General features: G+C 46.4%; 1 protein-coding gene and 1 long non-coding RNA gene across 2 annotated transcripts in view; one reads left to right on the top strand and one right to left on the bottom strand.

Moving 5' to 3' along the window:
* The window catches only part of LOC142297294 (phospholipid scramblase 2-like), a 119,139-nt gene extending 110,033 nt beyond the window's left edge, over window positions 1-9,106 (top strand). The window contains exon 7 of the mRNA XM_075341538.1: window positions 8,755-9,106. Within this exon, the coding sequence (XP_075197653.1) occupies window positions 8,755-8,763 (9 nt within the window). The 3' untranslated portion in view covers window positions 8,764-9,106. The remainder of the gene's footprint in view (window positions 1-8,754) is intronic.
* Window positions 9,107-15,306: 6,200 nt separating this feature from the next.
* LOC142295508 (uncharacterized) lies at window positions 15,307-15,686 on the bottom strand. Its single transcript, XR_012751480.1, has 3 exons — window positions 15,631-15,686; window positions 15,474-15,557; window positions 15,307-15,385 (listed from the first exon to the last, which is right to left on the bottom strand). It is a non-coding gene; the product is annotated as an uncharacterized LOC142295508 (long non-coding RNA).
* Window positions 15,687-16,212: the final 526 nt, after the last annotated feature.

Raw genomic sequence — 16,212 nt, 5'->3', positions numbered from 1 at the left:
TAAATCTGTTTGCATTCCAAATCATGAGTCATTTGTAAGCATGCATGCTATTCGTCCACACAGACAACTGATGTACAGATCAGGGTAGAAAATATGACTTAAATATTGGTTATATGATTTAAAGAAATCAGTTGGCTAGGAACCAAGAATACGTAACACTTCTCCTATTGGGTAAATGGTAAAAAGAGCTTATTCTGAAATATATATGTATATGTGTTTCATCATTTTATATTAAGCTAAGTCAGCATGAATCACTTATGACGAGAAAGTCCCGTTTCTGAGTACAGTTCAAACGCCATTTTGAGTCCAGTTTTGGATATCTTCATATAATTCTTAATACTGATCATAACAGTCCATAACCCTGTCCATAACAGTTCTACTAGTTTAGGAGTGCCACTTCTTAAAAATGGGAAAAAAAATGTTTTCTTATGCCCGCCTCTACTTGTCTTCCAGGGTGTATTGGAGTCCCTAATTCTAATTTTGGCAGCCCTTGCACATGGTCCATAGGCTATGCTTTAGTAGTCTAGGAGTCCCACTCCTTAATAATTGGAAAAATTGTGTTATCAGGCCATCCTCCTAATTTTTGGCAGCTCTTGCATACAGTGCATAGACTTTATTAAGGAGTGAGAATCCTAGACTAGTAATGTGAAAAATAGTTTTATGTGGCTTTCCGCTACGTGTCTTCCAGGGTTTTGGAGTCCCTTCTTTGAATTGTTGACAGCCCTTGCACATGGTGCATAGGCTTTACTAGTCTAGGATTCCCACTCCTTAATAATGGAAAAAATGTTTTTTTGAGTCAATCCTAATCGTGTCTTCCAGGGTTTATTGGAATCCCTCCTTCTAATTTTTGACAGCCCTTGCACATAATGCATAGCTTTTACTAATCTAATTTAGGAGTCTCACTCAATAATGGTAAAAATAAAATTTTGAGGCCCTCCTCTACTTGTCTTCCATGGTATACTGGAGTCCCTCCTAATTTTCGGCAGCCTTTGTATATAGTACATATGCTTTACTAGTGTAGGAGTCCCACTTCTTAATAATGGGAAAATATGTTTTCTGAGTCCCTACTATTTCTGTCTATCACGATGTATTACAATCCCTTCTAATTTTTGGCAGCTCTTACACTTAGTGCAGAGGTTTTAGTAGTCTAGGAGTCCCACTACCTAGCAATTTTAACAGAATGTGTATAAGGTGATTCTTTATGTTTTATAAAGGGTGAATCGAAGTCCCTCTTACTTCTAATTTTTGTCAGTTCCTGCTTCGTCCACAAAGGCTTTGTGAGCTTCAAAGTCCCTCCTTCACAATTTAAACAAGATAGGTTTGACCATGTCACACACACTACAAGCCTAGATAAGGCAGTAAAATGTTAAAATTACAATTACCGGTGACTACCGGCGGATGTAGTTTTATTTACCAATCTATTGTGAGAGAGGGAGGGTCTGGCTATTAAGGCTATGATAACAAGTTGCATTTTTGCTGCTTTTTTTTTGCTGTTTTTTTTTTTCATAAGTTTTATGCAAATTAAAAGCAGATTTTTACCGAACCAGCAAAAGTTAGGAGATTTCATAAATCTTATGCACACGATTTTTTTTCCTGACTGAAAAAAAAAACTGCTGCATTTTTGAAAAGTAGCATGCCAACTCTTTCAGCATTTTTGCAGCTGTTTCACAGCATTTTTTTCAACTTTGAAAGTAATGAGAAAGTGAGAAAATTACTTTTATATTGCCTTTTATAAAAGTAATTATACAAGAAAGAATGTTTCTTAGGCCGGGGCCACACTGGTACTACTGTGATCCTCACATGACACGTGGCTCACGCTGGCAGCCCAGCAGGAGCCGAGTGTCACTGTGGGGGACAGGACGGCACTAAGGAGGGGTGGGCCAGTGCTGAGGAGGGGAGGGCCGGCATGGATGAGGAGAGGGGGGAATTATCTCCCTCTCTCCTCCGTTGCCGGTGTACCTCGAGTGCAGTGCGATCTTTCTATTGCCCCATAGACTTGAATGGGTGCGAGAGAAGAAGTCTCACATTACAATCGCAGCATGCTGCAATTGTTTTCTCGGTCCGATTGGGGCCGAGAAAATAATCGCTCGTGGGTGCTGACACATATGCCAATATTGTTCCGAGTGGAATTCGATGTTTTATCGCACTCCATTCAGTCCGATTTTCATGCCGTGTGTCTAATGCGGGCGGCACACGAGACAATTTATCGTGCGATATGTTGTCGGGGTCACGGTTTTCGTGACGCACATCCGGCATCGTTCACGATGTCGTCTCGTGTGACACCTATGTGTGACTCCAAATCAGTTATAAATCGTGGATCATGTACTCGTCGCTCTTTTTTAAAAATCGTTTAATCTTATTTGCGCTGGTTGTTCATCTTTCCCAGGGCAGTACACGTTGCTCCGTTTGACACCCCGGGAACGACGAACACAGCTTACCTGCGGTGCGCGGCACCCTGCGGCTATGCGGAAGGAAGGAGGTGGGCGGGATGTTTACGTCCCGCTCATCTCCACCCCTCCGCTTCTATTGGCCGGCGGCTGTGTGACGTCGCTGTGACGCCGAACGTCCCTCCCCCTTCAGGAAGAGGATGTTCGCCGCCCACAGCGAGGTCGCTCATCAGGTAAGTACGTGTGATGGTGGTTTAACGACTTTGTGCGACACGGGCAGCGATTTGCCCGTGACTCACAAACGACGGAGCGGGAATGATCGCTCATGCGATCGCACGATAGATCGTACAGTGTGACGCCCGCATTAGGCCTTAACCTTTTTTTCCCTTAAAATCCATTTCATCTTTGGTTTTGTATGTTTTATTGTCAGTCCATAAAAGTGGTGTAATACTCTGACAACATTGTTCCCAGCAGAGATCTGGGAGTCAGAGATGTATCCAGGCATCTTCCTCATGTTGTTTTTATTCCATTTGAGCGCTGTTTCAATCCAGTTTAATTATTTTACTGCCCCTTCAGGCCTCCTGAAGGGTGTCTTATGGAAAAATGCTCGAGTTTCCCATTGACTTCCAGTCTGAGCATCTGATCTGCTCAATTAGAGTATTGCGCACTTAGTGCTCGCTCATCACTAGAGGTCTCCATTGAAATCTAATATATAAAGCTCAGTGTATGTGTGTATGTGTGTATGTATGTATGTCCGCTAAAGGAATTTGCACCGTCCCATTTACAATCACGAAATTTTGCACAGACGCTCCATGTGACCCAGGGAATGTCATAGACCAGTCATGGCGAACCTTTTACAGGCCGAGTGCCCAAACTGTAGCCCTAAACCCAATTTTTTTTCCGAAGTGCCAACCAATCCTATCATGTAAATAATTGATTGTAACCTTACCTTTGCCATCTTCTCTTCTCTTCAGCAGGGGGCATCACGCTCATGCTTACCACACATTGAAGATGAGCCCTTTCCAGACACAGCAGTTGGATTGATCTTTCTGGAAAAAATTGCAGCATATTAGACAGAGATTTTAGCATGGAATGCAATCAGATTTCACCCTGTAATCCACATCTACATTTCAAAGTCTGAACATCTTGAAATCCCATAAAGACGTACGAGTTGCTCCCCTCCCCTTTCATTGTGTAGTTATGTCCCCCTTCCTGGGCCACTTCTTGGTAAACATGTCCCCCATCCTGATATATATTTCCTACATTCTGGTATATTTGTCCCCATCATGGCCCCATCCTGGTAAATGTCCCCCATTCTGACATATACCTCATCCTGGTAAATGTCCTCCATCCTGGTAAATGTACCCCATTCTGGCATGTTCCCCCATGCTGGCAAATGTACCCCATCCTGACATATTGCCCATCCTTGTAAATGTTCCCCCATCCCGGCATGTACCCCATTCCTGGTAAATGTCCTCCATCCTGGTAAATGTTCTCAATCCTGGTTAATGTATCCCCATCCAGGTAAATGTCCCCCTTCCTAGCATGTACACCCATCCTGGTAAATGTCCACCTTCCTGGCATGTTCCCCTTCCTGGTAAATGTTCCCCATCCTGGTAAATATTCCCCATCTTAACATGTTCCCCATCCTGGTAAATGTTCCCCATCCTGGCATGCATGTTTCCTCCATCCTCGCATGTATGTTTCCTTCATCCTGGCATGTATGTTTCCTCCATCCTGGCATGCATGTTTCCCCCCATCCTGGCATGCATGTTTTCCCCATCCTGGCATGTATGTTTTCCCCATGCTGGCATGCATGTTTCCTACATCCTAGCATGCATGTTTTCCCCATGCTGGCATGCATGTTTCCCACCCCTCCATGCTGGCATGTATGTTCCCCTCCATGCTGGCATGCATGTTTTCTCCCCCCCATGCTAGCATGTATGTTCCCCCCATGCTGGCATGTGTGTCCCCCCCCCCATGCTGGCATGTATGTTCTCCCCCCCCATGCTGGCATGTGTGTTCTCCCCCCCATGCTGGCATGTGTGTCCCCCCCCCATTCTGGCATGTAACACACAACTCACCTTCCTGAACACGCTCCCCCGCTGCGCGCCGCTGGGTCCTCAGTTCCCACGTGGCCAGAAGACGTCATTACGCCGGTGCCGCTCACTGACGCTCCTCCGTCTCCTAGGCAACAGACCTGCAGCCTGGGGGAGGAGGAGTGTCAGAGCGAGGAGAAATGTCTCCTCCGCTCCAACACAGCTTTGATCTGCCAGCACGACCACGCCAGCAGATCAAAGCGGCAGGATCAGGCGACAGCACGCGTGCCAGCAGAATGGGCTCTGCGTGCCCCTGGTGGCACGCGTGCCATAGGTTCACCATCACTGTCATAGACTATATTTTGACGGGAAAATTTAACCCCACGCTTTACAGTTAAGGCCGCTTTACACGCAACGACATCGCTAACGAGATGTCGTTGGGGTCAAGGAATTCGTGACGCACATCTGGCCTCGTTAGCGACGTCGTTGCATGTGAAACGCAGGATCGACCGTTAACGATCAAAATTACTCACATTATCGTTGATCGTTGACGCGTCGTTCCTTTTCCGAATATCGTTGCTGTTGAAGGATGCAGGTTGTTTGTCGTTCCTGTGGCAGCACACATCGCTATGTGTGACACCACAGGAACGAGGAACTACATCGTACCTACGGTCGCCGGCAATTAAGAAGGAAGGAGGTGGGCGGGATATTCCGCCCGCTCATCTCCGCACCTCCGCTTGTATTGGACGGCTGCCGTGTGATGTCGCTCTGACACCGCACAAACCGCCCGCTTAGAAAGGAGGTGGTTCGCTGGCCACAGCAACGTCGCAGGGAAGGTAAGTCTGTGTGATGGGTGTAAGAGATGTTGTGCGCCACGGGCAGCGATTTTCCCGTGACGCACAACTGATGGGGCCGGGTACGCTCGCTATCGATATCGATACCGATATTGCAGTGTGTAAAATGGAGTGAGGATTTTGAGACTAAAGGCCATTATACTGAATGGAGGTGGGAGCTGCTGGCTATTAATAGCAACTGTCAGTGGTTGCTATAGGAACAAAATAAACTGTTAGTATAAGAGGCTTATGTGTGAGGTAATAAGATGTTGGTGGTGAAACGAATAAAGAGAGACAGACAGAGACACAGACAGACGTGGAAAGAGACAGACAGAGAAAGCCGGGCAAAGAGACAGCCGGGCAAAGAGACAGCCGGGCAAAGAGACAGGCAGGCAAAGAGACAGACGGGTAAAGAGACAAATGGGCAAAAGACAGAAAGGGAAAGAGACAGATGGGGAAAGAGACAGACGAGGAAAGAGACAGACGGGGAAAGAGACAGGCCTGGAAAGAGACAGACGGGGAAAGAGAGAGACAGACAGACACACATAGAGACAGACACAGATAGAGACAGAGAGGTGTACTGCCCTTGTAGCAGCAGCTGAGCCTCTCGGATCCAGAACCGCATGGCTCGAGGGGTCTCCGGACCCGGGGGTTCGCGTGGACACTCGAGTTTAGAAAAGGGGAGTATGTACAGAGGATTAGGAAGTTTGTGACGCCACCCACGGTGCATGGTAAGGTGGATTACCACCGCTGCTTTTGGGGAGCCCAGTGGTGGTGGTATGGCAACAATTTGTTTAACCTCTCCGTGGGTAGGGGGTTGTACCAAGGGGCCCAGTGATGGTAGTGAAGGGGTGCCGTGGAGAGAAAAGGGTTTTCTGCGTACTCACTCAGTCCAACAATACTGACACCGACAGCTTGTAAACCAAAATTCTGAGCACGCTTGGATCCGTGTCCTTGGTGTTACTTGTTAGCTTGTTACCTTTTCCGTGGCACCTTGTTCACTGTTCAGACCCTATAGTAGAACTAATCGGGTCCCGCTCACCCGTATGGCTAACGGGGTAAGCTTGCTCTCAGGGTTCACGCTTGGGATTTGATAGACTGTACTTGTGCGAAAGTCCTATCCCATCGGTGCACTAGTACCCTGATTTTGGAGCGGGTGAGGGATGAATCTTGAAGACTTCACCCCCGTCGGGTACATTACCAGGACGCTTGAAGCTACTTCCCGGCCTGTGGTCCATGTACCCCGTCGTTCCCTGGCCCCTGCCCGGAGATGGCTCAAGGCCGCTGGCTGCCCTCTTTGGCAGATCCCTGCCCCTTGACACGATCTCCTGTGACCGGGGTAACCGGCTCCTACCAGGCCCAGACCAACGTCTACCACCTAGGACTCAGGAGCCCAGCTCCCACCTGTGACCTCTCCTCACAAGAGTCACTTCACAACTCTCCTTCTGTCTCCTGTCTGACACCTCTCACCTCCCCTTACCAACCCCCCAAGTGGGTGGCCCTATTCCCGTCAGGCCCCCCAATGGTGTGTCTGGTGGGTGTGGTGCAAAGTTTTCCTATGGTTTTGACTGGCTCTGATCTCAGTAACACCAAAGTATAGGGATCCGTAGCCAAGAAGGACTTGGATACCGTGCTGAAGGGCAGGTTGCACGATACCCTGTGACGACCTGATAGGCCAGGGCATCACACAGACACAGAGCTGGAGATAGATAGACTGATACAAATACAGACAGAGAGATAGAAACAGACAGACAGAGACATAGACACAGACAGACAAGGAAAGAGACAGCCAGAAAGACAGACAGACAGCAACTATGAGAGAGACAGCGAGACAGTTACTATCCCGGGCAACGCCCGGGTACTACAGCTAGTGTACTGCCCCGGGGCTCGGCCGCCTGCCGAGCCACTCGGATCCGTGCTCGTAGGTGGGTCGCTTGAGCTCTTCCATGGACCCGGGGGTCACATTGCTCTGAAAGGGGATTGGCGCTACACATAGGGACTTCGGTGGGGAGGTCCACGGCCGGAGCCGCGGTGGTTTGCAGGGGGATTTAAGTTCGTGACACCACCCACGGGTTGTAGTGAATGGATGGACACCACCGCTGCCGTTGACTAGGCTCCCGGGAATGGTGTTGCGCAGCTTGGTGTTGACCCCCTCCATCGGTAGGGAAGATGATAGTTCCGGGGGCCCGAGGGAGGTGCCGAAGGCGAGGGGATGGATGCGTGCTGGTGTCCGGTGCGGTGCGGCGTTGTGCGCAGCCCAAAGGCACTGGTGTACTTACTATGATAAAACATGCTGGAGTCTCTGGTAAACCAAACAAGCTGATGAATGGTGCCCGCAGCTGGCTGCAGCTTCCCCTTAACAGGTTCGTGGTTTCCGCCTTTTTCCTGCACCTTTTTAGTGTAAACGTTGTGACTCTTATGCCTAAGCAATGGTAGTCCACTCCCCGGATTGCTATGTGTCGGGAGAGCCCTGTTTGCCCGCAGACGCTGGCCCCTTGGGTCTCTATGCCTTTGCGGTGGCTTTACCCTAATGGTTGGGCTGTTGTCTTCAGTTGGGTCTTGTGTGGGAAAGGTCCTAAAGTCCAGTCCTCAATCAGTTGATTTGACTTAGCCTAGTTGTTTCTGGGCCTCGTACTGGGTCTGAGTACCCCTCCTAGTGCTCCGGTTTCCAATCGGTTCCCCGGTTTGGTACCAGCGGGCCACTGCCCGTCCCCGGTCCCTACGGTTCCACCGGCTGTAATCCCAGCTCCTGCAGGCGACCACCACCGTCTGCCTCTTTGCCAAAGGTGACTGGGCTCCAACCCAGACACCTAATGTAGACTTTGGCAGGCCGGAGCACAGGTCTGCCCTTGACCCTGACTCTCCTCACTCCATTGTCAAGACTAATCTAGACTTTTTTCCCGGCTCCGGGCCTGTGAACTCCTCGGTGGGCAGAGCCAACCACCTGGCTCTGCCCCCCTGGTGTGAACATCAAACCCGGAGGGTGGTAACAAAGGTTTGTAGTTTGGCTGCTGTCATAAGGGGAGGTGGTGTGTGTGCATGGGACTACCTGGGACGACCTGACTAATCCAGGGCGTCACACTAGTACTATATATTTGTAAGTCCATGATGCACACACTGGTGTGCTTTTGCACAAAAGTACCCCCATTAATATATATTTTTATATATAACATTTCCAATCTTGCTATTTTATTTTTCATTGATTGTATATATTTATTACTTTGTATTACAAATATAGTTTGGTACTTTCATATTTGATGTTTAGCACATGGGTCGATGAGATATGGTTTATTGAGAAAGTTCAAACAGTGCAGGAGATGTTTGTTGTACAAAGTTTAGTTTATAAACTTAAAGATTCCTCTAAAGAACCAAGTAGTGCCCCTCCAGAAAGCTATACTTGCTGTGATTTCACATAAAACTGGTCCAATGTTTTTTGGATAATCCTGAATCATCTATCTAACCTTACTAAAATTTGTTTCATGTTCTCGTTCACAGGGTAATTAACCACCGGGCAAGACAGAAGACTGATTTGAAAGACTGGAGTAGGCATCTAATAAAACTAAATATTATTTTTAATATTTATCTATCTTGACATTTCATGGAAATATCAATAATCAGCATCTGAGAAAAACATCATTGGAGTGCCTGCAAACAGGAAACCTGTAGATCTATAGATTGAAGGGCCTGCAGCAATACCCGCCTAAACATTGTGGACCCTTTCCTCATAACTCAGACTTAAGAAATCCAAACATTGTAGAAACAGTTCATGATGTCTTCTGATCTATATAAATGATAACGCAGAAATGCCGTGAGCCCCAATGGGGACAGTGTTGCCAATGTATGTAAATCGCTGTGGAATTAATAGCGCTATATAAATAAATAAAATTATTATTATTATTATTATTATAAGTGCTGGGCTTCACAATCCCTACAAGTCCCAAACAGTTGTATTCCTTGTTATGCTCTAGACTGCGCTGCAAATTCTAATCATCATACCAGTTTGTAGAACAAGTATTAGTTGCCTATGGAGGGATCTACCACTATGTACATGCTAATCAGTGGTGAAAATTTACACTAAAGCCCTGATCTAGTTAATCAACTACTAAATAAAATATGAATGAATTGTGCACTATTAGTACATCTAATAAAGTTCCAAAGGCTTGTGGATTACTTAAAAAAACCAAAACTATAATGTTATATTGTAGGGTGGAGATATGGTGTATCATTATTATGAAACTATTTATAAGACGGTTTATGTCAAATTGATATAGGCTGTCCAAAAAAATTGCAAGTGAGCAGATGAGTGGGGAACAGTTTATCCCAATGTGGTTTCTCCAGCATATTGTGTTCAATTCTACACTAAAAAAAATATTTATATACCTGTTAGGCTAAGTTCACACATCCTGTGTTTTCAATCCGTCAGGTCCGTCAGCAACGGATCCGTTGTTTTTTAGATGTCAACTGATGCAACTGATGGGTTTTTCACAGGATTCCGTTCACAGGAATCCTGTGAAAAAACGGATCAGTTGCGTCCGTTACATCCGTTATGCATCCGTTAGCGTCCGTTTCCAACGGATCCGTCGCGATCCGTTTTTTTTTATTTTTTTTTTTTTTACTTTTTTTTTTTATTTTTTTCCTCTTCTTTTGGACAGCCCAATGGGAGTGGCTGAACTTTTGGAGATGTATATAATAATGTGTTTGCACAGCCCATCTACAGGTTGGAGAAGAAGAATCAACATGGATGCAGTTACTTCTAAAATTCAGTTGGCTTTCATGGAATACTCTCATCAAGCCAACATGTTGGCATATAGGGTTGCAGAGGAGCAGCATGAACGCCGTCGTTTGCGTCGGCGTTTTTGGATCCACCCAATCAACTCAGTGAGGATGTCCCTTGGGGTTTTTAATACCCTGTGTTTGGAAATGAGAAGCCACCCAGAAAAATTCCACAGTTACGTACGGATGTCTGGCCAAATGTTTGACGTTTTGGTTGAGAAGGTGGACCCATTCATACGACGCATGGATACATTTTGTCGCATGGCAATCCCTCCAGCCGAGCGTCTAATGATAACACTCCGGTAAGCCAATTGTATTGTACCTTCTGTTCTACACATACTGTAATGTAATTTATTGCCTGTCTTGTTGCTGATTGTTGATTATTTTTCCTTTTTTTTTTTTTACAGCTTTTTGGCAACAGGGGAGTCTTTTGCCTCTCTGCACTTCCAATTCCGTATTGGAAAATCAACAATTGCTGGAATTGTGATAACAACATGCCAAGCATTGTGGGATAGTCTCCATTCGGAATATATCCCACATCCCACTGAACAAGATTGGTTGGCAATTGCATCAAAATATCAGGAAATATGTCAGTTCCCAAACTGTATTGGGGCTGTAGACGGAAAGCATATTAGGATCATCAAGCCTGCTCGCTCTGGCTCTGAATACTTTAATTACAAAAAGTACTTTTCAATTGTGTTGATGGCGATAGCTGACGCAGAGTATAAGTTTATAGCTGTTGATATAGGAGCATATGGCAAAAGTAACGACTCTCAAGTTTTCAAACTATCAGCAATGGGACGAAATTTGTACGGAAACAGTTTCTCCTTCCCTGCAGCAACACCGCTTCCAAACACTGATGGACCACCGATGCCTTTCGTTTGTGTGGGAGATGAAGCATTCCAACTAGACAAACATTTGATGAAACCGTTTTCTAGCCGTGCTCTAACACACACCAGGAAAATATTCAATTATCGGTTAAGTCGAGCTCGCCGCATGGTTGAATGCGCCTTTGGCATACTAACTGCTAAATGGCGAGTTTTGACAAGTGCAATAAATTTGAAAGTTGATAATGTTGACCATGTAGTGAAAGCGTGTGTGGTTTTACATAATTATCTTTTATCAAATGGTGACCTTGCTACTGAGGAACAAGTTTCGAATCCATTGCCAGAGTACCGAAACATCACCTTTCGAAGCAGTCAAGATGTTCTGCAAGTCCGTGAACAGTTCGCCGCTTACTTTGTTTCTCCAGTTGGCAGACTGGACTGGCAGGATCAAATGGTGTGATATTTGTTCATTTTAATGTATATTATTTCAACCATCTTATTATACTACTGTAATTTTATGTTTACATAATATGTGCGAAGCTACTGTAATGCCTGCTTTACACGCTTCAATAAATCTTTCAATCCGTCGTCGGGGTCAAGTTGTAAGTGACGCACATCCGGCATCGTTCGTGACGTGTTTGCGTGTGAAACCTACGTGCGATCAATATTGACCGAAAATACGGTGATCGCATACACGTCGTTTATTCCTCATACATTGGACGTTTTGTTGTATGAACCTAGTGAATTGTAACGTGTGACATCCCTCATACGATTTTGGTGTCTGATGCTATGTGCGCAGGTGTGCGCTCTGCACCGCAGCTTAAAAAAGCTCTGCTTCAGAGCGCAGCTGAAAAGCTGCATTCTTTTGCGCCTCACAATGTCTGTCATTCACTAATCTCTGTCAGTCCGTCACTATCTCTGTCCCTCACTCTCTGTCCATGTCAGTCTATCCCTCTTACCCCCTCTCTCATACTTACCATTCCCCGATCTCCGGCGCGGCGCTGCACTGCTGTTATAAAAACTCCGGCGGCTTTTACTGTTTTGAAAAAGCCGGCCGCCCATTAAACAATCTCGTATTCCCTGCTTTCCCCGCCCAACGCGCCTAGGATTGGTTACAGTGAGACACGCCCCCACGCTGAGTGACAGGTGTCACACTGAACCCAATCACAGCAGCCGGTGGGCGTGTCTATACTGTGTAGTGAAATAAATAATTAAATAATTAAAAAAAACGGCGTGCGGTCCCCCCCAATTTTAAAACCAGCCAGATAAAGCCATACGGCTGAAGGCTGGTATTCTCAGGATGGGGAGCTCCACGTTATGGGGAGCCCCCCAGCCTAACAATATCAGCCAACAGCCGCCCAGAATTGCCGCATACATTATATGCGACAGTTCTGGGACTGTACCCGGCTCTTCCCGATTTGCCCTGGTGCGTTGGCAAATCGGGGTAATAAGGAGTTATTGGCAGCCCATAGCTGCCAATAAGTCCTAGATTAATCATGTCAGGCGTCTATGAGACACCATCCATGATTAATCTGTAAATTACAGTAAATAAACACACACACGCCCGCCCGAAAAAATCCTTTAATAAAAAACACAAACATATACCCTGGTTCACCACTTTAATCAGCCCCAAAAAGCCCTCCATGTCCGGCGTAATCCAGGATGCTCCAGCGTCGCATCCAGCGCTGCTGCATGGAGGTGACCGGAGCTGCAGAAGACACAGCCGCTCCGGTCAGCTTCACACAGCTAATGAACACAGCCGCGCGATCAGCTGCTGTCACTGAGGTTACCCGCTGTCACTGGATCCAGCGGTGGATGCAGCGGTGGCCGCGGGTAACCTCAGTTACAGCTCAGCTGATCGTGCTACTCACCGCTGCTCCTCTCACCTCCACGCAGCAACTGAGGTGAGAAGCGCGATCAGTGCGGCTCTTTCTGTGTCTGCGGTCAGCGGCCATTCAGCTCTGCTACATGGCTGTCTGTGTCTGCTGTCAGCGGCCATGTAGCAGAGCTGAATGGCAGATGACATAGTAAAAACGCATCCCTACACATTACACACGCTTGGCAAGTCAATAAATAAAGAAAAAAAAAGGTGCCCAATGCATACGTCACAGAACACATGATCTAAAGGATCGCACACAAAATTTATCAATTTAACATAGGCTACTAACGCACGTGTGACAGCAAATGAACGACCTACATGCAATCTCATTCAATCGCATATGCGACCTGGGCGTATCACATCGCATACGACATCGCATACGTAATTGTAAGGTGTAAAGCTGGCTTAAGATTGAGGAATATTGCAAATTTTTTTCGACAATCTGTGTTTGTAATGTATTCTTTTTTTGGACACTTGATGTTGTAAATCACTTCTAAAATTTAAATAAAAATGTATTTGGAAACTGTGTGACGTTATATAATCAAAGACACAAGAGTAAATTTTATGCATGTTTTATTTGAAAGTTAACAATTCTGAAAAATATGTTATAAATTCTCGTAAGTTCGTGGGGTGGAGATAACACTGGTGAGGCTCGCAGGGCTGCCCCCTTCAACAGATGGGGTATGTAAAGAGGAGAGGGAAGGGGAAGGTTGGGCAGAGGGTAATACAGAATGGGAAGGTGTGGCAAAGGTAAGAGAATTGTTGGGAAGAAAAGGGTTTGGAGAGACAGAATATTGATGAGGGCTGGGAGAAGGCTGAGGGATGGGAGAAGGCTGAGGGCTGGGATATGGTGGATTTTGTGGTAAGAGGGGCACAGACACAGAATGACGGTTTGGGAAATGTGGTGTTGGTGGAGCGGACATTGAGGATGGGGATGGAGTTGGGGCTGACATTTGTTGGCTAGAAAGTGGGGATGGAGAAGGAACATAACTTTGTATAGAGTGTTGATGATATGCAGGCATTGATGTAGGGTTTTGCATTGCAGAATGGTACTGGACAGATGATGGGTAATGTCCAGAGGGCTGAAACTGTGCAGAAGTTTGGTGAGTAGGGGCTGCTGGCTGAGGTGGTTGAGTAGTGGAGGCTGGGTGAGGTGTTGTCAGAGGGGCTGTTTGAGGTGGTACAGTAGGGGCTGGTGGTAGAGTAGGTGCTGGAGGCTGAGGAGGAACAGTATAGGCTGGAGGGTGAGGTGGTAGAGTAGTGGGTAAATTAAGAGAAGAAAGGTAACGTACTCTGCAAAGAGCATCCTGGCAGGCCTGCATCACATACAGTTGCTGCTCAGAGGTTAGGTTTTCCAGCTGTCCGACTATGGATTGGAAATAGTGTTGTGTGGGTCTTAACTCTGAACGCATCAGATCCATCTTGCTGGACAACTCATGTAAGCTATGGCTTATCAGTTGGAAGCCAGCAATTATTTGCTCTGATAACACCTTCATTAAGCTATGGATGGATGCGTTTAGAGCTAAGATTTCGGGGCTGCCCCTATCCAGTCCCCTTGGGCGCTGTCGCACCGAACCAAAAGTTGTTCGCGTGTCAGAAGCGTCCAAGGGGTTGGTTAAGGGAACACCTACTCACTGCTGAGCAGCAGCTGCATGCACTGAGGTCTGCCAGTAAGCTGTTGGGAAAGATGGTATGGAAGGTAAAGATGTAGAAGAAGTAGAGGTGGAAGGGAAAGAAGTAGAGGTGGAAGGGAGGGAGGGATCAGCGGTAGAGGTGGAAGGGAGGGAGGAATCAGAGGTAGAGGTGGAAGGGAGGGATGGATCACAGGGACTGTTGGAGGGGGCACCAGTGACGGTCTCTTCTGTCATCGTTTCAGGAGGGGGCTGGACTGCTGCAGGCTCCGTCGTGCTACAGAATGTTCTGTGGGATTAAACAAAAAACAAAATTTAAATTACTTTCAAATTTTAATAAGCATTCTGTTCTCCAAAAAAAAAAGCATAAATAATTTACAAAGCAACTCAAAGTCGGTGCAATTACCTTCTAGAAATCATAGACGATCGCAGGAACGCAAGGGCTTCGGCATACTTGTACTTGGAGCCCTTGCGTTTCCCCGAACCACTTGGAGCCTGCATTTCCACATTTAACTCCCTCCTGAAACGATCGCGTAGGGACCGCCACCGGGTGATCAGCCTTGTACCTGAAAATAGATAATACAAAAGATTCAGAGAATTACAGTGTAAAGCCGACAAGTACATTCAATGAATTATCTATACTTACGTGCTTTGTTTTGGGCCCTTGTGTCTAATCTATCCCATCCATCTAGCATGATTCCAGCGATTTGGTCCCAGAGTCGTCGGGTGACAACTGCATCAGCATGGCGGTGGTCTTGCATGGACCACAACGGCTGCCTTTCATGGACGAGGTCGATGAGGAGGTCGACATCAAATCCCGCTTCCTCCCCATCTGATTCCCCGTCCGGCCGCCGCTGTGAACCCTGTGTAATCAGAAACATATTGAACATTAAAACCATTAATGTGATACATCCTTTCAGAATAAATGAAAACACACTCACACGCTGTCGACCACCGCCGCGCACACGACCCCGGGCATCGCTGGGAGGGACTCTAGGACGGGCACCACCTTGCACCTAAAAATAGAATTAAAACATTCGAACCAACAACATTTTTATTTTGTGTTGTAATGTTTGTGATATAAGTTATATGATATATACTTACATGTTGCGAGCCTTCACCAGACATCTCGCCACCCCGTTCGCCTTCTTCTGGGCTCCCCTGTGATTCATCTTCCGCCTGCTCTTCCTGTATGCAAGTTTGTAAAATTTTTGTTATATTTCATCTCAGATCACAAAGTCAATCGGTTAATAATAATTACCTCCAATCGCTGTTGCCTTGAAGGGGGGCTCCCAGAAGAAGACATGATATAAGAGCTATAAAAATGTAAAACAACACGTTAGTAAAACAAAGTTGCCGCTAATCACCGGTACAGTGGCCTGCAAACATACATACTTACATGTGTTGGCAACTGTTGTGGTACTAAAGGACACGTCACAGAACACTCAAGACCACTTTAGTTGGTGGATGTCAACCACCGAGCAAAAAGCTGTGGAGAGACAAAAAACAACACGTTAGTAAAACAAAGTTGCCGCTAATCACCGGTACAGTGGCCTGCAAACATACATACTTACATGTGTTGGCAACTGTTGTGGTACTAAAGGACACGTCGCAGAACACTCAAGACCACTTTAGTTGGTGGATGTCAACCACCGAGCAAAAAGCTGTGGAGAGACAAAAAACAACACGTTAGTAAAACAAAGTTGCCGCTAATCACCGGTACAGTGGCCTGCAAACATACATACTTACATTTGTTGGCAACTGTTGTGGCACTAAAGGACACGTCGCAGAACCCTCAAGACCACTTTAGTTGGTGGATGTCAACCACCGAGCAAAAAGCTGT

The sequence above is a fragment of the Anomaloglossus baeobatrachus genome, chromosome 3 (assembly GCF_048569485.1).
Source record: "Anomaloglossus baeobatrachus isolate aAnoBae1 chromosome 3, aAnoBae1.hap1, whole genome shotgun sequence".
Taxonomy (NCBI): Eukaryota; Metazoa; Chordata; class Amphibia; order Anura; family Aromobatidae; genus Anomaloglossus; species Anomaloglossus baeobatrachus.
The sequence above is the reverse complement of the archived record's forward strand: the minus strand, read 5'-3'. Positions and strand labels throughout refer to the sequence as shown.